This window comes from Pseudorca crassidens, chromosome 13, assembly GCF_039906515.1.
Source record: "Pseudorca crassidens isolate mPseCra1 chromosome 13, mPseCra1.hap1, whole genome shotgun sequence".
Taxonomy (NCBI): domain Eukaryota; kingdom Metazoa; phylum Chordata; class Mammalia; order Artiodactyla; family Delphinidae; genus Pseudorca; species Pseudorca crassidens.
In genome coordinates, this window is record NC_090308.1 from 26,754,771 (window position 1) to 26,779,203 (window position 24,433).

A 24,433-nucleotide genomic window follows, 5' to 3' on the forward strand; every position below is an offset into this window, starting at 1 on the left:
TTTAGGAGAGAAATAACCAGTACTCCTGCAGGTATTGCATGAGTAACCATTACTGGCAAATGATGTGTAGTTTCAGTGGAGTTTTAATTTGTAGGCTAAGATTTCCCCATTTAGTCAGTTTGCATTTTCATTCATTTATCCATCCATCTATCCACCCAAAGCCCAGCCACCATCTAATGTTTATTGAGTAGTTGCCCTATGACTGGGACTGTGAGAGATACTGTATGAGCAAATCAACAGGGCCCCTGTCCTCATGCAGCTTGTTCTAGTGGACTTTTGTTCCTTATACTCCAGTGAGCATCCTTGTAGAAGTAGAAGCTCTTTAGTCTGAAAATCCCGTTTGTTTTACCATGAGAATTGAACATAGCTAAATGGTTTGTACTGGTTTTCCCTTGTTTTCCCCATCAACCATTGCTTCTAATTGCTACATTCTTTACTGTGCAATTTATACTTTTATATCCCGATAACTTGTTTATTTATCTGGTGCTAGTACTGTATAGGTAGTAGGGAAATATTATTAAAAGACATAATTCCTACCCTCTAGCTGACAGTATGGTGGAGTAAACCAGTAAATGAATAAATCATTCTAACACAGTATTTCCATTATCAGAAGAGACATATGCAGAGTGCATAGAAATATAGAGGCCCAAAACATCTTTTCTGCTCCAACTGGCCATCTCTTTATAGAGCCATTTGATTTATGTTGCCGGAGTCAAGTTCAGTGAGGAGACGTTTCATTTCAGATTACATCTGCTTTCTTGTGTATACACATAGCAAAGATACATAGAAGACTCTTATTTTTAAAACCACGATGTTATCTTCCTGAGTATCTCTGAAGGTGACATAAGAGGTTCCAAGTTGGAGTTCCAGGCTTGAGTAAAACCTTTTGATTTTATGGGATATGAGTCACAGGAATGTCTGTCTAAAGCAGTTTTTGTTGATTTTCTTACTGTAGGAACTTAAAAAGAAAAGAAGCACATGCTGTTTGGGGGATATTTTGAGTATTGCCCTAACCAGATGCAAGTATCCTGACAATGAAAAAGGTTCCCTTTTTATCCAGTAAATTTTCGTGAAATTTCTTGCCCTCCTTTACTTTCTGATACTTATGCTCTAGAACATCTCTGATTTAGAAAGCATCTATTCACATTCCAATTGTTAATATTTTACGTTTAAAACATGTAACGGAAGGTCCTCATGGTGTTTTATAAATATGTGCACACTGTGTCTTGTGTTATCCAAGAGGGAAGGGTACTCTCAGCTGTGAATACTTGAACCAAGTCCAAAAGAGACACTTTGTAAAGTTACAGAGTCTGCTTATGACTACTGTTAACTGAGGAAGTGCGAGATGCTTCTTCAGAACTCCATCAGCTGCCTCCAAATGGTAAAAGTTTTGTTTATTTGTTCGTTTGTTTTTTAGCAGATGTAAGCTTTTATATATAGAATTTCCTGGATAAACAACAAGGTCCTACTGTATAGCACAGGGAACTACATTCAATATCCTATGATAAACCATCATGAAAAAGAATATTAAAAAAAGTATATACGTGTATCAATGAATCACCCTGCAGTACAGCAGAAATTAACACAACACTAAATCAACCACACTTCAACAAAAAAAGTTGTCTGTGTATGACCTAAAATCGAGCCTTGGACTCCACTGTTCCACCCACTTTGGGAAACACCAAGCTTACATTGTTCTCCTTCTGTAACACCCTCCTCCCATGCCATCCACACTTCTTAAAGCAAGTGTGTCTCTGGCGATCCTTCTCAGTTGTCACATCCACTGTGAAGCTTTTCCTGAGAACAAGCTGTGAATCTTCTTCCCACGCATTCCCTCTGTGCTTCGAGCGATTATTTCTTAGAGGACTCATTTCACCTCGTCCTTGATTGTAACCCAAATGGTAAAAGTTTGACCTGATTAGAAGAGAAAATTGCATTTTCTTCATGAACTACTGGGCACGTACCTGAGAAAAGCAGAAACTCCAGTTTATTAAAAATGCCTCTTAATTCCTATCCCTCTACTATTCCCCACCACAAGTCTTTAGAAGAGCCAGTAGAACTTTCTTCTTATAAATAATAAATAAATTTCCCTCATGGAGGAAAACATGACCTGTAATCTTCCAGCTGTTTTCTGCTTCTAATGACACTGTAGATGCCAGGCTGTGAAAAGGGGGGACAGAATTGAGTTAAAGATGGGATTTTAAGGCCTAACTCTGACACTTAACTGTGCCACCTTCCTTAGTCACATGCATTTATTTCCTTTAGTTTTCTCATTTGGAAAATAGGCACAATAACTCTTCATTGAATGACTAGCTGCTTGACTAACTCATAGGATTATTGTGAAGAATAAACTGATAATATATATGGAAGTCCTTGTAAAAAGCCCTAACAGAAGTAGTTTACTGTATAAACAGTAGTGGTTCAGATAGGAGTCAAGGTCTACTGAGTTCTTGGAAAAAAGCCTTGTCAAAGTGAGTTGATTTTCTTGATCTTTGAGTGTCACTCTTCAGTTCCGATTTTTGCAGAATAGTCCAGGTTTACACACGTCGCCACAGACAGACTCTTATCAGCACGCCCTTTCACTTTTAAAAGTGCCCTCATTTGGGTAGTCCCTCTACTTTGCAATCATCACAGGTAGGAGGTTGGATGCAGAGTGTAGCTGCAAGCTTACCGCCACCGAAATCCTATTTCTCTTAAAACTTCTCCATCTGAGAATAAGTAACTCAGTTCTATTCTAACAACGTTAGATCTGTTGGGAAACAATGTGAAATGTTCGTGATGTCAAATCATTTTCTATACCTTCATTTTGTTCCAGAGAAAAGTGATATGAGGGTAGAAATGAGAGGGAGACAAAAATTACAGAAAATTCACTATTTACTTGGAATTATTCAATTGTATTTTTTCTTTCTGAAATCCTACCTTTAAAGACCATTTTTATCAGTTTTTAGTTATTAAATCTTAAAATTGTAATTGCTAGTATTTACATTTTAAAAAGTCTGTTGTCAACTACAAGATTGGTATGAGTTTGCCCCAGCAGTGATGCTTAATGGAAGTGTACTGGCTCTGAAAGTTAGCTAAAACTGTTGGCCCATTTGTTTATTCATTCTCTCTCTCTTTTTTTTTTTTTTGGCCATGCCCTTGGCATGTGGGGTTCTTAGTTCCCTGACCAGGGATTGAACCCATGCCTCCTGCATTGGAAGCACAGAGTCTTAACCACTGGACAGCCAGGGAAGTCCCCTCATTCATTCATTTAATAAGTACTTATCGAATGCCTTCCTTCCTGTCAAATATAGTCCTAGGCAATGGGGAATATAACAATGAACAAAACTGACCAGGCTCTGCTCTTCCCTACCTGCATTCACAGCCATCTTTCATCTGTCACAGGGTGTTTATTAACATTCTAGTATCAAAGTGGCTTTTTATTAATGTGACCAGAAGGGCAGAAACAGAATTCAAACTGAATACCTTTTTCACTCTACAGTATTTTCTATTGCCAGGTCCCCAAACCAACCGAAACTGTCTAGCATATCATAGTCAGTATGCATCTTATACTTTAGAAATGTGTTGCATTTGTTCTCAACTTCCTCAAACCTAATTCTAAATAAATACTGATTGAGATCAGTACTGAAGTGATAAAGGTGGACAGTGGGAATATTCCGACTCTTAAGCATTGCCCTTATTTATAGTTCTTATTGATATATCTGCATAGAACTGTATACAGCCTGTTGTTGTATACAGTTGTTACCAGACAGGATACAGTTTGTGAAGAGTGTAATTTTCATATGAAATGATAGCATAGAAATCAGAGGTAAACTATGCCCCCTCTTGCATTGCTCTTTTCCAACTATGCATCTAAAAGGCAAGCAAGCATTCCATTGCATAACTGAGTATTGCCTCATGACTGCAGAAACATCAGTTATTGACTTAGAGTTCTCAGGGTTGGTTTGGATGGAAGAAGGTAGATGAGGATGAGTGTGCGTGTCCCATACGTTGCTATTAAAACCTTCTTTTCAAAATTTTGTGTGAAATTTGGCAAGTACTTGAAAGTAAGCTAGAAATGTCACATACTCCATATTCCATGAACAAAATTTGACTTTATAGACTCTGTTTTACAGACTTTCTATAATGTGCCTATGTGGCTTTTATAAATAAAGTTGATTTTCAAGTTTCATAATAAAATCAAAGTTTTCATGAGGGAGTAAAACCTCATTATTTAAGGACTTCTTTTAAGCAATAAGTAATTGTTGGAAGTCTTTCTTCTGACTTCATTTTGGCTTTTGTTCTCAGATCACTTTTTCTTCAAAATACCATTTTGCTATGGCTGTCACTTCCAAAAACAAAGGACAGCAGAACTCCCCTGTCTGTGATCCTTAACAAAGTGCCTGAGGGGAGTCCACGTGCCCCTCTTCTAGTGTCAGAGGAAAACCTTTTGGGACCAGAGGCCACATTTTTCTACATAAAAAATATTTGAGACCTCATAAATGATTAGTAAATCTGGGAAATAATTATCATAATGAGTATGAGCTAGTGAGGGGTTCGTATTATGAATTTTTTGAAAAAGCATACCTTAAAGCAAAGGAAAAGCATAAAATATCATCGCCTGGTCCTGCCCATGATACACACTGCCAGGTTTATGCAGGTCCTAATGTACTTTTAGACAGTTTTTATTTCCCTTAAATGTACAAATTCTGTGGCGTTTAAGACGCATTTGTGATGCAAGTCCTTTAAGTCTGTTGATGAAGCTCTGCCAGTTGTCTCTAAAGTACTGTTCCAGTAGGTTTCTATTTTTAATAAGATCTTAAAATTGTGATGTTAATTAAGTAGCAGGGAAAACAAAGCTGATTTTAAGTGTAATTATCATCATCATTATTATTACTATGCTTTTCCTTTTATTTAGTAACAGGCAGAGTGAGTGTATTCATGTGACCCTCTGCTGGAAACCCCGTGGTGGCATCTCACTCAGAGCATAATCCAGAGTCCTCACCAGGCCCCCAGGTCTCTGGCCCCATCACTTACTGATCTCACTCTGCTCCAGTGGCTCAGATCTTCATATCGTTTCTTGAACACCTTAGGTACTCGTAACCTCAGGGCCTTTGCACTTGCTTTTCCTCTCTTGGAATATCTGCACGGGTAGCTCCCTTACTTCCATCTGGTTTTTACACATAAAAGCTACCATCACAATTAGACTTCCCTTGGCACCTATCCAAAATGTCAGACCTCCCCTTCCTGCCATTTCACAATCCCCTTGGCTGCTTTGCTATCTCCTTAGCATTTATTGCAGTCTAACATTTTATATATTGCCCTTTTTTTCACTCTCTATATTTTACTTATTTATTCCATAAATTTTCCCTAAGCAAACCCCATTTGGGCAAAGATTTCTGTCTTTTTTGTTAATAGCTCTCTTTTCAGCGCATACAACACTGCCTGGTGCACAGTAGCTATTCAGTGTGTTCAGTAAATGAGTGAATTTATTGAGATTTATCAAGTTCTAGGCACTGTGCTAACGCTGTTACAAGCATTATTTTATTTAATCCTTACAATGATGTGAGATAGATAGGTTCTATTTTATCCTCATAGGCAATAAGTGAAAAACCCATGAACCCTATATCATAGCTTAAGGCTTAGAGAGCTGAGTGAGTAATTCGGCCAAATCTCACAGCAAGTGAGTGACAGAACCGGAAGTGATCTCATGCCCGTCTGACTCCAGAGCTGGGCTGTTCACATCTATCTGGTGAACATGTATTTAGTATAATAAATTCACTTAGGAGTCTATGTGCTGTTAAGGAACAGGCTTTTTGAAACATAAAAACAATAGAGGTTCAGTAGCTTAGGAACACAAAACCTCATATATATTGTTTGATAAATACAAGCCAAAGGCACAGTTATGTTTTACACAAATTTTGGGGGGACTGTGTGTCTTTTTATTTTACTTTATTTTTTTGAGTTTTATTGAGATATAATTGACATACAGCATCAATTAAACTGTGTAAGTTTAAGGTGTACAGCATAATGACTTGACTTATATTGTGACATGTTTATCCCAATGTGTTTAGTTAACATCCATCATCTTATATGAAAAAAAAAAAAGAAATGGGTTTTTTCCTTGTGATGAGATCTCTTAGAATCTAACCTCTTATGTAATATTTTTAAATAGAAGATAATACTTGGAAATTCTCAGGAAAATTATAATAAAGTGTATCACTGAAAGTATAGTTACATGTACTAATTGTTGTCACGTTACTATACGTAAGATGTAGTAATATTTCATTCATCAGATTTACTGGACAAAAAGATATTTATCAGTGTATATCGTTTCTCAAAATCTGCCCCTCTTCTCATGTTTTTTTTTTCTCTTTTTCAGACCCTCCACCAGTGCTGCGCGTTGATGACCGGCAGCGGCTGGCGAGGGAGCGGCGTGAGGAGCGGGAGAAGCAGCTAGGTATCCGCAGCCCTCGCTTGATCTTTCAAGGACACCGTTGTTGAAATGTTACTTTTTTCCCCTCGAGGATGATGGACAAACAGACATCACTCTAATAAGCATGCTTTCTAGCATGCCTTTATGAGTTTTGCAGATGGATTGGGAAACAGAATTTAGTATGTTGATATAAACATAGAACTAGGGCTTTCCTGGTGGTGCAGTGGTTGAGAATCCGCCTGCCGATGCAGGGGACACAGGTTCGTGCCCCGGTCCGGGAAGATCCCACGTGCCACGGAGCGGCTGGGCCCGTGAGCCATGGCCGCTGAGCCTGCATGTCCGGAGCCTGTGCTCCGCAACGGGAGAGCCACAACAGTGAGAGGCCCACGTAATGCAAAAAAAAAAAAAAAAATACCAGGAGAGTCAGCATGTGGTTCTTTTTATGTGAACAGTTATGAGACTGTGCACTGCTAGGGCACTCACTGCTTTCGATGTTAAAATAATGCTGCTGTTGAATTTATAGACTGATGCTACCAATGTGCTGTCAGGAAAAACACAAGACCTGTGCTGAGGGGTCTGATTTTTCTTTTGTTATCTAAGGCCCTAGCAAAAGGTTAGCAACTGCAGCATTTGCCACGTAATCACCTAGAGAGCTGGGTCACAGGACGAGCTTACCAGGAAGCCAAGATCCGAGCACTCAGCAGTCCTTGTCTTCCAGAACATTGAGCAAGGATGTTGGTGCCAACTCCTCCTTTAATGTCCATTTATGCAAAGTTGCTAAAACAGGATACTCTCTTTATGTGCCTTGGAAAGATGAAATGTCTAGTCAGTGTGTCTCATTGTTTCCAGAGCGTCTGGATATTTTAAAACCAGAGCTGAGTTAGGTTGCCACAGTCTTTCCAGTGGATGACCTATAACTTTTCTAAAGTTCTACTGCATTTTGTAAACGTTAATGTTTCAGTTGGAAAACCCAGCCCCATATCCCATCTCTGATTATTTGTATTCAAGAATCCAAATTTGTGAAATTCACTGGAAGCTGATTTTCAAAAGTCTGTTGACATTGTTTACATTCTTTGAACACAGGTCTCTTTCTCTCCCTTGCCATCACGGTCATGTGAGGTCATTTCTTTTGCTGCCAAGGTTTTTTCAACACAGATTTCAATGACTTGCTGGCAGTAAACAAGCTGCGTGTTTCTGTGTTTAGAGTTTGCACCCAGGCTTGAAGTTCCCTGCCTCTATCAGGTCTCCCTCGGGCTGGTAGGTTCTTGGAGAACAGGGCTGCCTGTGGCCCTGAGGCGGGTCCCTCTTTGCTTGGAGTGCTATGTAGTCTGGAGACCTTTCTTCTGTGAACTGTGCCCACTGCTCCCCAGTAAAGGTCAGTTAGACAAGTGGATCAGAGCTGAGAGGGAAAGGCAGAGCTACTAAAGCAGGAAGAGATTCCAGGCGAGCATAAGTATTTACACTCTGGTTTTGGATCCATCCAAGCAAAGATAAGCACTTGTGTCCTCTCCCCTCTCCGCCCCATCCCTGTTGGGTTAGGTTTCCCACTGTTAAATGTCTCCTTAGGACTGCAGTGTGGATTCGTATCTACCTGAGTGAAAGTAGCTCCCTAGGGTCAGGAGACGACTCCTGTATCATTTAAATCCCATCATGAATTAGCTTATGCACCTTAACTCATACCTTTCCATTTGGGTTTCTTTGTCTTTCAGATCCACGCGTTATTAGTTCTTTTTGTAGAAAGTATAAATATGCTAGTCACACAAAAATCATTTCCCTTCTTATGCTATAAAGTTGTATAGCTCTGAGCCTGCAGATTCTCCCTACAAGTTGCCTAACTTTATCTGTTGTGTGGCTGGGTTTCTTCTTAATATGTGGCCCCATTTTAATTCATGTCGATGATGTAGAACATGGCTTATTAGTTTATATAGTTAAAAACTCTATTTGCTAGGTATTGTGTTAAGAAGATGAATAAAGGTTGAGGCCCAGCCCTCCAGGGCTAGCTACCGTCTAGTGGTGGGGAGGCGGGAACAGATAAACACACAGCAATTCTAATAGAGGGTGGTATTGAAGGGGTATGCACATGGGGCATCGAGAACCCCACAGAAGGACCTAGCCCAGCCTGAGGATGTCAGGGGCCACCTGAACGTCCAACTAGAGGATGAAGAGGAGTCATCCAGGGAGCTAGAAGAGGTGGGGACTGTAGAGCACTGACGCAAGACAGGTGGCAAAAGGGCATCTGGTAACAGACCCAACCTGCTTATCAGATTCTTATATGGGTCAAAGTAACGTTCAGATTATTGTATTATCCTGTGGTCACAGCTTTACTTTGTTGGTGAGCTAGCGTATCATAGACATGGTTTTTCTTTCTTCTTACCCTACCGTATTTAATACCATAGTTTTTCTTCTTTTTTTTTTTTGACCCCACCACTCAGTTTGTGGGATCTTAATTCCCCTGACCAGGGATTGAACCCGGGCCCTCAGCAGTGAGAGGAGTCCTAACCACTGGACCGCCAGGGAATTCCCAGTTTTCCTTAATTTTGATATTATCTCTTTTGTTGTCATTGACAGTCATAATTTTAATGAAATACATTTTTATCTATCATATTTCTGTTTTATTTTACTCATTTTTATTTTTTTCTGCATTATTTGCATTTTCTTTTAAAATTTCTTTTAAATTTTGGCCTATTCTTTTAAGCTGTCAGAGTAGAAACTAATCTTCATAAATACACAAATAAACATTCATGCACACGTACATTTGTAAAAGAGTCATCTAAAATCTAGCATCTAATTTAAGCTGTGCCTTAGAATACATAAGGGTAATTTCTAAAAAAATTTTAGTTCTAAAAGAAAAAGTGCAGCTGATAAACTACCCATAAATATAAACTGTGCTGTGGAGAAGCTATGATGGGAGTAGAATAGTTTAAAAAAAAAAAAAAGGTGGGAGGGGTGAGGAAGGGCTGTCACTTAATAGCAGGTCTTTGGGGTGTACTTTTTGAAAACACGAAAGCAGTTGATAATATCAACTATTATCAAACTTTAAAGCTTTCCAAGTTAGAAAAAAAATACATTCCAGAAATTCCAACAAAGCAAAGTTTAAAGTTATTGGCCAGTGAGATTGATTATTCACTGTTGGATGTAGGTTGAAATTAACATTGAAATCATTAAAGATTTTTTTTTTTTGTAATCCACATTTTTAAAAAGCAAGTTAAAAGGGAGAATAAAGGTCTTTGTTTTGGGCTGCATGTCATGTTTGTACTGTTCTACAAACAGGGAGGATCTATTAATAACTTTCTGTAGGATAAATTTCTGAGTCATGCTTTAATGCTTTATGGTAGGATTATATCATGTGGCCTGCTCTTTCCACATTATCCTTCAATTTATCACGTAAAATCAGGCATAATTCTTCAAGTACGGGACTGTTCTGTTTGTTTGGTTGAGCATATGCACTCTGAAAGCTTGATTTTTCTGCCTTAAAAGGTTTTCCCATGAAGAAATCTCCTCAACCACTATTTCATCTGATTCTATTCAGGCCGTTCCTTCAAACTTCTCTCTCTTGACTTCTGCATCTTTTTTACCATCTCTCTTCTAAGCTTTAATTTTGGTTTTCTTCCTGGGGTAAGTGGGAGAATTGTATTTTTAATTGTACAAAAAAGGAGGGTTGTGTCATGGTTTCAACCCTCCTTTTTTGATAATGTGGGTTTCACATTTCCAACTTACTCATAAGGCAGTAGGTGCTTTCCTGTCATCTGAAACTCAGCCTCTATACCAGTGATCCCCAACCTTTTTGGCACCAGGGACCAGTTTCGTGGAAGACAGTTTTTCCGTGGGGGCGTGGTGGTTGGTTGGTACAGGCAGTAATGCGAGCGGTGGAGAGCGGCAGGTGAAGCTTTGCTCGCCTGCCCACCCCCCAGCTCCTGCTGTTCAGCCTGCTTCCTAACAGGCCTCGGACCGCTACCGGTCCGTGGCCCGCAGGTCGGGGACCCCCGCTCTATACAACTACATTGCCCATCAACTTTCCCTCCAGAACACTCCTCTGAGGAATTTCTGTGTCTCGGTCAATTGCACCAGCATCCCCCCTGCCCCGCCCAATTATCTTTCCACTATTTTTGATGCTTTCTCCTGCTGCTGGAGGCACTGGCATCTTTCTGCCAGCCTTAACTACCGCATCTTTTACAGAATGAAACGTGGTGGTCCAGAGCTGTGCACTGCCTAGTCTCCACTCGGACCTGTTGAGCTGTTTGTAGGTACCAGTGGTCAGCCTGGACTCAGCCTAGCCCTCTAGCTGGGGCTTCAGCTACCTCTAGCCTGGTTTGTAGGTGGAATTTGCCACACTCACTATCCCTGAATCCATTTAGTCTCAAGACCAGCAGGCCTCTGTCTTCAACATAGGTCTCAGATCCATGCCTTTAAATTTGCTGCCTATGCACTCATCCTAGTTCAGACCTTAGTAAATTTAGATTTTAGTTACCCAAAACTATCTCATGGATGTACTTCATTCCTCTAGCTTGGTCACGGTTAGTGCCAGTCCTTCTTTTTGACGCCTTCCTGGTTTTTATGATCTTTCCCCTTTTGGAAACTCTCATTTTCTTACTCTATATCTTGCATAACTATCATATTTTAGCTCACATTCTAGTGCCACTTTATATGCTACTGAACTTTTTCTATTTGGACTTTATAGAACTTTCTGGTTTTATATATTTTAAACTTTTAAAGGGTATGGCCATGGTTTTCTAATTCTTTTTATCCCAGTATACAGAGCTAAATATAAAACAGATGCATAATAAATATTTGCTGATTTTCCTGATTTTACCCGTCTTTAATTACGTCTTAATAATATTAATATTATTCATTAATAATAATAATGTTTATTGAGCACTAACTGTGGGCCAAGCAGTGTTCTAAACACTTCACTCTGTATTATCACATTTAGGTGCAAATTAACACAATAGTTGTACTTTTTTTTTTTTTTTTTTTTTTTGCGGTACGCAGGCCTCACTGCTGTGGCCCCTCCCGCTGAGGAGCACAGGCTCCGGACGCGCAGGCTCAGAGGCCATGGCTCACAGGCCCAGCTGCTCTGCAGCATGTGGGATCCTCCCGAACCAGGGCACAAACCCATGTCCCCTACATCGGCAGGCGGACTCTCAACCACTGCGCCACCAGGGAAGCCCAGTTGTACTTTTTGTTGTGTGAGCCTGCCATAGTTGCTGATGTTAAGTTATTTTATGGACTGTCATTTATTTTATTTTAAAAGTGCATTGTGATAATTTAGCTCAAGGGAGGAACTGAATCTTAAAAAATGGGATAGTTAATAGACCCTTTCTTCTTTCTGCCATATCAACTATATTTTCTTATTTTTTTTAAATCTATATATGGCTGTGTTGGGTCTTCATTTCTGTGCGAGGGCTTTCTCCAGCTGTGGCAAGCAGGGGCCACTCTTCATCGCGGTGCGCAGGCCTCTCACTGTTGCGGCCTCTCTTGCTGCGGAGCACAGGCTCCAGACGCGCAGGCTCAGTAACTGTGGCCCACGGGCCCAGCCGCTCCGTGCATGTGGGATCCTCCCAGACCAGGGCCCGAACCCACGTCCCCTGCATTGGCAGGTAGACTCTCAACCACTGCGCCATCAGAGAAGCCCCTAAGCATATTTTTAATATGGACAGGATCACCAAGATCAATGTTTACATTCTTGAACAAGTGGTGATTCGGTTAAGTAGAGAGTGGTCCCTATGCTTCAGATGCGGTGGTAGATTTTCCGAAGTTTCAGAGCTGGGCACATACCCAGCTCTCACGTGGAGGAAGAGCTATTCTGCTTCCTCATGCACAAGCAAGGTACATGGGTGCTGTACTCACTGTCCATTTGACACAGAACCAGAGGGTAAATGTAAGTGTTGGAGCAGATTCTGATATCTTTTTGAGAAAATTTTGTGGCATTGACCATTTGTTAGCCTTGGAGTCCATTAAGAGTCTGTGGGCTTCCCTGGTGGTGCAGTGGTTGAGAGTCCGCCTGCTGATGCAGGGGACGCGGGTTCGTGCCCCGGTCCAGGAAGATCCCACATGCCGCGAAGCGGCTGGGCCCGTGAGCCATGGCCGCTGAGCCTGCGCGTCCGGAGCCTGTGCTCCACAACGGGAGAGGCCACAACAGTGAGAGGCCCACGTACCACAAAAAAATTTTAAAAAATTTAAAAAAGAGTCTGTAAGAACTTGGAATAGATCCTGGTTACTAATTTCTCTTCAGAAACATCTACAAGAATCAAAGCATGTAGAATTTATGCAATAGTATAAATTTTTGACTTTAGATAGTTTAAAGTAATACTAACTACCACCACCACCTTTTTTTACAGCTAGTTCCTGCTGTTTTAATTCACATATTCATTCACCTAATATTTGATGTGCGGTCACTATTAAGCCAGGAACCCTGGGCTCTTAAAGTGAAAGATCAATTTTCTAACCTCCTGGTACTTACATTGCTATGCACTCCACCTGGAATGTTTGTCCTGAGAGATGCGTGTAGCTCATTCTCTCTCCTCCTTCCGATATTGTTTAAATGCCATCTCTTCAGTGAGGCCTTCCTTGGCCATCTTACTCAAATTTGCAGCTCCCCCAAACTAGTCCTCTACTTTTCTCCACGTCACTGTCAGTATCTAAGCATGTATATATTTTATTTGTTTGTTGTCTGTCGGCTTTCACTGGAATATAAGCTTAATAAAAGAAAGGACTTGTGTCATTTTTAAATTTCTATAGCCTAGTACCTAGAATAGTGCCTGGCACGTAGTCGATGTCTAACAATTGTTGGTTGAATGGTAAATGAATAGTAAATCTGTATGTTTCAATGTAAGTAGAGGTGAATGCAGCAGGTATACTGCAAATTAGTTAGACATTACCAGATTATCAGGTAATACCCACCCTTATAATTGTCCACTCAAACAAGTCTGAAATTCTTATTCTTAAGCATTTTCTCAGTTAGACGAGCAAGGATACAAAGGCAATCTATAGAATAGTTGTGCCTTAAAACTGCTTGGTCTTCATATATGTTATGAAACTAATAGTCCTACGATATGTTGACAAATTCAAAGGAATATTTAGCAGATGAATAGTCTTCTGTGTTTAGGAAGATATAAGGTTTCCCTTTTTGAAGGTGATACAGGTTAAAGTTTGAAGTATTGATGCGAATGGAGTCACATTCCCAGCTGGGGGCTTTCTGAGAGTCTATATAATCATGGAAGCTTATCAGAGAATTGTATGATTGACTCATAGCTCATGAAGAAAAAATAAAGTTAATCAAATCTCTCATTCAGTTCATTCATATTGGGTTTTATAGCTAAGTTCAAAGCTGTACAGGAGACCTATCATAATATATTGTATTAGAAATAACAATAAGATAACATGAAAAGGATTTTGACCTTCAATTAAATTATTTTTGCATTGTTTCTCAGATAATTTCACCAGACTTCCTTGCCCTTCCAGTCACAGCTTTTCTGCTTCGCTTCCCTCCCCACCCTTCTTACTCAGTGTGTGTTGTCACCTCGGGCAGCAGTATTAATAAGAGTGCAGTCAAGAGATAAATGATCATTTCAACCTGGCTTAGAATGTTCATCTCAAAAATGTTGATAGAGAGGTTAGAATTAATTAGTAAACAGTGATGCCGTACTCTGATTAGCATCATAAGTGAAACTGTCCCTGGTTTTACATTTCACATTATTATCATTGATAGACAGTCATTGGTTTTAATAAGACTATCCACACACCAAAAAAACAAAAACAAAAACAGACTTTGGGAAAGTCTTTGTAATCCGAATTTTTACTGGATAAAACTTTGACAGATCTGTGGTCAACCACCTCCTAAAGTTGTCACTTAATGAATGAAGTGTACAAAAGCTCCCAAGGCCTCCAGGCAGGTTATGAACAACCAGAGGATCAGAGTACATGTTAGTGGGAGGAATTCGGACAGGAGCACATACCAAAGCACTGCCTCATGAGTCAGGCTCGGGACTGGAAAGAATAAATGCTTGTTGCGGGATGGATTAGATAACTCAGAGGCTGAAGCTTTGACATAAGGTGAATCATTGTGACTAAGCAGCCATTCTTTATTTCTCCCAGGTTGACTTTGCCTTTAAAGCTGACAATTCAAAGGTCTTAAAGCCTGAAAAGTAAATGGTCTTTTAAACAGATGATGCCGAAGGCCAAGAGTGACATTAGAAGATCAGGATCTTCACATTGGATGAACACTGTGTCCCGATCTAGAGGAGGAACTTCAGTCATGGGGAGGTGTTCCAAATCCTGCCTTTTAACGTAATGGTTCCTCGTTTTCTTCTGGAGTCAGACAGTCCAGAGTTTGCATTTCAGTTCCACCACTGACTAACTTTGAGACATCAGACAGGTTACTTCACTTCTCTGTGAATAAGTTTAATAGAATAAGTTTAGTAGCAATGTCTACCTCACTGGCAGCTATCAGCTATGAAGGTACTGCCTGTAAATCACTTGGTGTCAGCATAAAGGACTGAGCACAGCTCACCGTGATGATGGTGGTGATAGAGACGAGAATGGCAGGTCATGTGACCCCAGAGACTGACCTAGATGCCTGGGATTGGAGAAACCTAATGTTTCTGAGCTACAGGGAGACAAAGATAGAGGGGTGTGTGTGCTTCTGGTCTAGTAGGCTGGGGCTCAGTAAGACAGCCAGGGAAGAGGATGGCAACATTCTATGAGGAGTGAAAGTGGATTAAGGTCGAGGCAGTAACAAAAAGATTCCAAGGACAACCATTGCTCTGTGTGCTTTAGCAAAACTCCGTTTACTTTAGCTGAGGCTAAACCCTCCTTTAGGCCTAGCTCTGAAGATAAGAAGTCCTGGCACAGTATTGCTTTCCTATCTCCAGAGAAAGGGTCTAGACATTTCACAAGTATAAGCACCTCAGCTCTGTCTCAGCACCTCAGTCCCATTAGTCTACCGCTATGTCAAGGGGAGAAGGCAAAGTAGGAAGTCCCCTCGGGCAGGAGACACAGGTGTTGTGGGTATCTGCAGGGTCATCCTTATTACCAGGCAGTTCTCCAGTGTAATATTCAAATGAGAGGAAAGTAGAAACACAGTTTAAATGACTTGTTGAGAAGGCTTTGAATTAACACTAAGGCTCAATGTAAATCACTTTGCTTGGAAGTCATATAATCCTTTAACTCCTTAGCTCATTTATTCATCATACTTACTTTTATCATCTGCTAAACTAGACACAGTTTTATATGGGGAAGAACTCAGTAAGAGCAGAGTAGTTACGATCTAGAGTACAGGTAGGAGTCTGAAGGAGCTATGGGAGTGACTTTGCCTCCAGAGGAAGGGCCATTTGACCCAGGACTTGAAAGATGGTTGAAGTTTGCCAGGTGGGAAGAGGTGTTTTGGGCAGGAGGTAGCTTGTAAAAATGTACGTGATTATACGGTCAATCTAAGGAGTTGAACTGGGGAACAGTGGGGAACCAACAGGTTTTCAAGCAGGACTGTGACATTGGGTTTGTTTGGGGGTGGGGGGGAAGATGTCTCTGAGAACAGTATGAAGGATAGATGTGAAGAGGAGATAGACTAAACACCAGGAATAAGAAGGGAATGAGGGCTTAAATACAGTAGAATCGAAAGGTTGGGAGGGGAGACGCTGAATTCTGATGTAAAATGATGGAGTCAATTGTGGAAGTGTGGAGTTAGGTTGGAGCATCCATGAGGTGAAATTGAGAATGACCTCGAGGGGTCTAACTTTGTAAACCATTAGGAGGTCGTGTATCTGCTACCAGAACGTAGAAGGCAGAGCAGAGGTAGGGATGAATAAGCAGATATGAGTAAGGTTATGTGGTGGATCTGACCAGGAAATTCAAGTGGAAATTTTAGGCAGGAAGTTGTGAATACGGAGGAAATAGTGTGTAGTAACAGAAAGTACAGGCTTTGGAATCAGAGCTGACTTAAAATTTCAACTCTACCTCTTTTAGACCATGTGGTCCTGGGAGAGCTATTTATCTCCTTTGGAGTTTTTTTCTTCATTTGATTTTTACTACCAGACAAAATGGGATTATTATTCCCACATTTATTACAATTTTATTTTCATTTGCCTGATAGCTAGCTATTTGTTCATTCATTATTTTCTTTGACACTTTGTTTTAGGTTTGTTTCTTTCAAACTATGTAACTGGGTGTTTTGTGTTTTGGCCTGGTCAAAAAGTCTCAATCTTAACTAATAGGCTTAGTTTTATTCCTTTAGCTTTTAGTTTTGGCCTGGTCTAAAACTCTCAGTCTTAACTAATAGGCTTAGTTTTATTCCTTTTAGCTTAGTTTCATTCCTTTTAAACTTTGTTTTTTTCCCTTTTTATGGTAGGGGTAGGGTTGGTGGTGTAGAGGTGTAGGCGTCGGTTCGATGCAAGTACTGTTCATTCCATGATTGCCCATATTAATTTAGAAGTTGTGCTATAATTTTCCATACTATTAGTGGTTACCTTTTCATTCCCATTTCTTCATTATTAAATAAAAGTAATTAGTATTTCCTACACAGATGCTCTTATTTTTCAGTCCACAGCACCCCTTCCCAGGGTTGATTAACCAAGTTAAGCCGTTTTTTTTATTAATATTTAGCACACACAAAACAATCAGTGTTTTCATACCAACATAAAAATGAAATTTATTTGAATGTAAGTAATCACAATAATTATTGAGATAAAGCACAAAAATTAAATTTTTAGCCCTCAGAATCAAAACAGAAAGAAACCTAATTGTAATCCCTCATATGTCCTCAAAGGTAAAAACAACTGAGTCATGGGAGTGAATTGAAAAAGACCTTGGAGAACATTCTGTACACACTCTAACTTAGAAGTCAGAGGGGTTAGCTAATTTTTCCAAGGTCACACAGAATGAGCGGCAGAATCAAGATCCAAACTCAGATATTATCACTTGTCATTTTCTGACTTTTCATGATATTACTGGCTGTTCTGGTAGCCAGTGTTACCAGTAACCTATTCATATCCTTCCATATCCTAGCATGAACCTAAGCTGTGTGTGTTTCAGAGGTTCAGTGTTAACATTGCTCTATTCTCTGAGCGTCACCATTTTCTTTCCCTCAGACGGTAGTGGAACACGTTCTTCACCCACACTGTTGTAAGCCTGCTCAGAAGGACCAGGCTGGGCACTAGATGGTCGAATGTGACTGGGACGGGAGTTGACCCAGCCCACGAGTGCACCATCTGGTTCTCTGTCCTATCTGTGTTCTTCTGTTTAGCTGCCTTTTTTCTGTAGCGATAAGACAGGAGTTAGTATAACGATCATAAAGATTCACTCATTATAATTATCTACATGTACAGAGTCCCTACCATGTACCTGGCACTGCCTTAAGCACTTTATATGTTACCGCGAGCCCACCTGGCAGCCCTTTCAGGAAGACGGTTCGAGGAAACGAGACCACAGAAGTCACTGCTTGCTCAGTGACACATACTGGAGGGTGGCAGGAGTGGGGGGTGGACTCAGGTTCCTGTGAAGCCGGAGCTTGTACTCTATCCTATACCCTTTCATTTCAAACTCCTTTTAGTACACGAGTCACTGTGTGTTTCTAAACAGAGTTCAGATTGATGGCGAATTTCCCCTTTGTGTGGCACTGACATACTGTTACAGTGTCATTGAAGTATAATCCTGGTGGCAGCAGCTCAGGGATGGGACTGGGTTGTTAAGGTCCAGGGGCCACAGTGGGTTTGCATTTCATTTTTATGTTATGATCTCAGAGTCCAGGAGAAACTGATAACTTCACAAAAGTAAAGGTTAATGATATTCATCACAGGTCCTTTTTTGGGACATGTTATTCTTTTATAGAGCTGCCGCTATGAAATTAGTGAACGTTAATGATTTAAATACTGAATGAGTTTTATTTGTCTCTTCAGACCACCATAACAGACTACCATAGATTGCATGGCTTAAACAACAGAACTTTATTTTCTTACAGTTCTGGAGGCTGGAAAGTTCAAGATCAAGGCTATGGTAGGCTTCAGTTTCTGATGAGAGCTCCTTTCCTGGCTTTCAGGTGGCCGCTCTGTTCTCATGTGGTCTCTCCTCTGAGCGTGAAGAGAGAGGGAGAGTGAGCTCTCTGGTGTCTCTTTTTATAAGGACAGTAATCCTATTGGATTAGGTCCCTACCCTTATGACCTCATTTAACCATGATTACCTCCTGAAGGCCCTATCTCCAAATACAGTCACATTGAGCATTAGGGCTTCAACATACGAATTGCAGTGGAGGGGACACAATTCACTCCATAGCAATTGTTGATGTTTTTTCTTGCATTCAAAAGTCTCATTTCTTAATGAGAAAATACAAAACTTTGATATTTTCTATTATCCACAGGGAATATTTTAAATAACCAAACCTCCTAGAATTAGTTAACTTTCAATTCTTATTAAAATATTGAAATATTTTACATTATCCTTCAGTTTAAAAGATTGCATGATCTGTACTTGGTAATAATCCTAGCAGTCAGCAGCATACTCTGCAATAATATGAAACTGCTGTTTGCTATTTCACCATTGTTTGCCTGTTCTCTGTATGGCTGTTTAAAGACGACAGTTGTTTAAAAAGGCACTGCAATAGGATCTCCACGTCCTGGTAGAAAATTAGAAGTGGAACTCAAGAGTTTGATAAAGAAATATTCTTCCTTTAAAAGATTATTTGGGATAAAACTAATTATTGTTGTAATAATGTCTAGCCCTGTTGTGACTGATAACACAATGTTACGAGCTACCTTTAATTTTCTGAATTGGAATTATGATGATGACAAATCTAGCAATAATGGCTAATATTTACTGAGTGCTTACAAAGTGCAGAGGACTATTCTAACTGTGTTAGATGTAATGATTCTTTTAATCCTCACAGTAAACCCATGAGAAGGTCCTATATGTAGCCAGAATTTACCCTGACAGAAGTGAGGCATAAGGAAGTTAAGTAATTTGCCTAAGACCAGACAGTTATGGGTGAATGAGTCAAGAAGTAGTTCTCAATGAATCAGGAAGTAATTAATTAGTAAGACCCTTGGTTATGTGCAAGTTGTGAAAAACACTATAGTGAGTGGAAAAAAAGTGGGGGGGGGGTAGTCCTTTGCTACATAGAAATCAGAGTATAAGAAATGCTAAAGTTTGTGGTAGATGTCATAAGAGCAGCAATGAGCCCTGAAGAGATGAAGCTTCTGGAGAAGACCTTAAGGGCAGTGTTCCTCCATATGCCATCAGTGAATCACTTGGGACCAGAATCACCTGGGAAGTTTGTTTAAAATGAAGATTACTGGGCCCCATCCTAGAAAAAGTGGAAATGAATGAGGATTGGAGCCCAGCAATCTGTGTTTTCATGAGGCTACTGCCTTAAAGGATGGATCTGTTTGGATAAAAAAAAAGGATAGCAACTTTCCCAGCAAGGCAACCACAGGAGCAAAGAGATGGGGGAAGTACGGTTTATTTAGGAGGTACAGTAAGGAGAAAGGTCTCCAGGGAGATTGACGAGGATGTTTTGGAGAGCAATGCAGAACAAGACCAAATAAAGATATTAAGGCCAAGTTTAGGTAGGACTTATTTCACTTAGCATAATATTCTCTAGGTCCATCCATGTTGTCACAAATGGCAAGATTTCATTATTTTTTATGGCTGAGTAATATTCCATGGCCTATGTATACCACATCTTCTTTGTCCATTCATCTATTGATATGGACACTTAGGTTGCTTCCATATCTTGGCTATTGTGAATAATGCTGTCTATCTGTTACTTTTAATATGTGTTCTCAGAGTATTTTTTTAATTTATTCAATCATTCAGTAAATATTTATTGAGCACATACTATGTGCTTTTTCTCTGAGTAAACTTTTAACTTGGGCCTGAGAATTTCTTTAAAACCATGGGCTTTTAACATTGGAAGGAAGGAACCTTGAAGATCAATTTCTTCATGTTTTAGGCAAGAGTAAACGGAAATCCAAATGAAATTGTTCAGGTCTCACTATGTGTTAACAGCAGAGCTGCTGGGAAAACCCAGATCTCTGTGTACCACCCTGAGTGATGTCAGAGGACAAACTTACCGTGGGTTTGTCCTCATGCTTTTCCTTCCATGAAGGTCAAGCCAGTTCAGATCCATTTCAGTAGATTTTTCTCCTGAAATGAATAGCTCTGGAAAGATTTAATGGTAGCAGAAATACAGAATCTCTAATATCAAATATTTAGAGGAAGCAAAATGTTCTGAATTTATTGTTTTTCCCTTAAAAAAGTAACATTTTAATTGATATACCACCGTAGTGTCCTCCAGGTTTATGCTTGATATCTTGTTTGGACACTTTTGCCAACAATGTTAATAGCTCACATTAAAAATGTGTTTAGCTGTCACGGCTGAAGGAAGCATCATATTTTTTAAAGTTTTGTGGGATTTATTTTTCCCTGAAATGAGGAAGGAGCATATATATGTAAAGAAGAAGGAAGCATTCCATCACTGAACCATATTTTTTGAGTTGTATATTTTCATTCGGCTTTTTTGTTAAGTCTTACCTAAATAGATTATGAACTCTTCAGACACAAGGTCGGCTGCTTATTTGATCCCTGACATCCTTTTACTGATTCGGTGTGATATGCCTGTGAGGCATATCTTTCATCAACTATCAATCTTTGGGATTTTCTCCCAAATCCTTTTAACACTTACAGAACCAATGCTATGTTGAAACAAATGAAGTCACACACTTTTTTTCCGTAAATTTTTTAAAAATTTATTTAATTAATTTATTTTTGGCTGCATTGGGTCTTCATTGCTGCGTGCGGGCTTTCTCTCGTTGCGGTGAGCGGGGGCTACTCTTCATTGCGGTGCGTGTGCTTCTCATTGCAGTGGCTTCTCTTGTTGCGGAGCACGGGCTCTAGGCACACAGGCTTCAGTAGTTGCGGCACGTGGGCTCAGTAGTCGTGGCTCATGGGCTCTAGAGTGCAGGCTCAGTAGTTGTGGCACACGGGCTCAGTTGCTCCGTGGCATGTGGGATCTTCCCTGGCCAGGGTTCGAACCCGTGTCCCCTGCATTGGCAGGCGGATTCTTAACCACTGCACCACCAGGGAAGCCCAAGGCACACACTTCTGATCTGGAGGATATCACATGTTTTAATGAGAGAGAGACAGATGGTACTGTGGGTTTGAGGGCATCACATCGCTATCAGCATTGAGATGTGATGCATGCACTCTTCTGCAGTTATAATATACCAAACTAGAGGGCTGTTCCAGTTCCCAAAGAGTAGAATTCAGTGCATCTTCTTTGGCCTCGTTGTTTGCATATTACGTTATGCTAAAAATTTAACAGTAATATTTTTTTCCTGAAAATTTGAGAAAAGCAAAGGCCATGGTTGGTTAATTAAAACCAAAGACCCCATCCATGTTTGTTAAATGTGGGCCGTTTCTACAGCCCTAACTGTTAAGTTTTTAAACCTGCCTGTGTTTGGTTTCCCTCATTTTTCTTCCTGAAGCTGCAAGAGAAATAATCTGGTTAGAGAGAGAAGAGCGAGCCAGGCAGCACTACGAAAAGCACCTGGAGGAGCGGAAGAAGAAGTTAGAAGAGCAGAGGCTGAAAGAGGAACGTAGGAGGGCTGCTGTGGAGGAGAAGCGAAGGCAGAGGCTCGAGGAGGACAAGGTGAGATGCTGCTCTGGGGGAAACGTGGGAGGCTTGTCTGTTTCAGAAACACAGCACGTTTACTGTGAAGCTTCCCGTTAAGGTGCTGGCATGCACACCAAGAATGTCTCAGAGGCAGCAGATTTACAGAGTCATAGTTTCTAGGGAGGTTGTGGTGTGGAAATCAGGTAGAGAATGGTATGATTGTCACTGTTGCCCCAGGAACTTTAAAAGCTCATTTCTCTGGTCTAGACCTATAACTTATTTATGTTTACTTCATCTATACTGAAGTCTTAAGACTACTCCCAGTAATTGGATTTCTGTAGGGCTTTACCATTTACAAACGTTTTCTCATAGATTGTCTCATTTAACTCTTGCTCAATCCTTGAGTAAGTGTTGTCAGTTTTTGTGAAAATGGACATTTAGACTCAGAATAGGTAAGTTACAGAAAGTCGTACAATCCATTAAGTTGTGGGGTTAGGATTACCCACATCCGTAGATTCCATATGCTGTTTTTAAAATACAGTACCACATGTGTTTAAGCTAAGACCTGCACTACCAGGCTTATGTGAGTTGATGGGAGCATCACACTCCCAGTACTAATAGTAATCGTCATTTATTTAAGTACCTGCTGTATGCCAAGCGCTTTATCAACTGACACCTAATAATTTCAGTAACCCCTCACCCAGGTTGATATTACTCTCACCTTAAGGTGTAGGACTTAGGAAGTTTAAGTAGTACCTCTCTCTCCACTCTGCCTGAAGTCGAAGACTCCTCAGACATCCAGGTGGAATCTAATCATCAGCTCCTCTCTTCCCTTGAAGGAACGCCATGAAGCCGTTGTACGACGTACAATGGAGAGGAGCCAGAAGCCAAAACAGAAACATAACCGGTGGTCATGGGGAGGCGCTCTCCACGGGAGCCCCAGTACCCACAGCGCAGGTAAGCAGACAGTAACCGCTTTCAAAAATCACTCTTGTTTTCTGGACAGTACAAGTCACAGTTGCTTTTTTATTCTGTGTTTGCAAAACAAAAATCCTTCGGAAATAATTAAGTTACACTTAAACGATGCTTCTACTGTTTGAGGATAAGAGGGTGATGGAGGTAAGAAGATAAGGTTCCCTCCCTCCACACAGGCTGATTTTCTCATCCTTTACAAAATTCTTTAAAGAATTGGAAATCTATGCAATGTTTCTAAACAACTACTTTCAACTCTACGTTATTTTAAGTAATTCATTTGCATAGTGGTTTCAGGATTATGGAATAGGTTAACCAGTTTCGTCTTTTTCTCTGGAAGAACCATAGCAGTATTGACAATCAGAATCAATACCATGAGCTTATGTATTCTGACCCTAAAGTATATGCAACACTAAGGCTCTTCAAGAGAAAATACAGATTTCTGAAGCTAGAAATAGTAGATGTCCAAGCAAATGGATGTTCCCTTGTTCTTGAATTGACGTAAAATCGTACTGAAATTTGGATTTAGTGAAAGGCTTTATTTTTGTACTGTAAATTCAATACACCTTGAATTTTATATAGTGTGTCAGTTCTTTTTCATTTGTGTGAGTCTAATAAGCTTTTTTTTTTTTTTTAATTTACTTTGAAAAATCATTGTCTTACATTCTGTCCCCAGGTGGTTTTGTTGAGTCATCATTCACCTTTCTCGATTTAGCAGGACTGGACCACCACTTCACAACTTTTGGTGGTACTAGAAAACCTGGTACAGACATCCTTGTGATTTGCTGATTGCCTGACCTGTAGCTAGCACCTCAGACCTAGGGCCAGTTCATCAATAGCTGAACCATCACCACCTTAGTCATAATGCATGCTTAATATCCTGTTGCATAGACCTAGATCTGGGACGTGGCACAGTGTTTCTCAAGTGTTGATAGTATGACTCAGGTGACTTAAAGGTATTGAAATAAAGTAATTACATGTGCTATGTTTACTTTCTTTTTAAATGATCCTTTTGGATAGAACCTTAAAAAAACGTTTTTTCACTAATACATCACCAGGGCTCAAAGTACATCCAGTGTGGCTTTATCCACCCAACCACCCCATCAGTACAGCTGTTGCCACTTTCAGTTTTAATCTGAATAACTATGGATTTTCATTTGCTTTATTCTCTTTCATTCCTAACATTCAGTGTGTCTTCTATAACCCCTTCAGTTAAAAAGATCTAAAAGCATGTTGCCACAACTTTGCAGTGAACCAAATTTGAAAGCATGTTTTTTTCCTTTGGCCCTTCATGACCCAGTGGTATGTGCTGTGGGGCACATATCAAATCTGTGGTCATAAGGATCATTTACATGTGATATTTCATTCTAGGGATAATTTTGCATATTTGTTCCATGCAAAAAAGCTGTCATGGTATGTACTTTAAAACCTTACTTATTTTTCTTTTA

General features: G+C 40.1%; 1 protein-coding gene across 9 annotated transcripts in view; it reads left to right on the top strand.

The window, feature by feature from the left end:
- The window catches only part of MAP7 (microtubule associated protein 7), a 164,235-nt gene that overhangs the window by 102,198 nt on the left and 37,604 nt on the right, over positions 1-24,433 (top strand). For all 9 annotated transcript variants that reach the window (XM_067701970.1, XM_067701967.1, XM_067701968.1 and 6 more), the window contains exons 3-5: positions 6,362-6,439; positions 21,886-22,049; positions 22,853-22,970. In XM_067701970.1, coding sequence (XP_067558071.1) covers positions 6,362-6,439; positions 21,886-22,049; positions 22,853-22,970 — 360 coding nt within the window. The remainder of the gene's footprint in view (positions 1-6,361; positions 6,440-21,885; positions 22,050-22,852; positions 22,971-24,433) is intronic.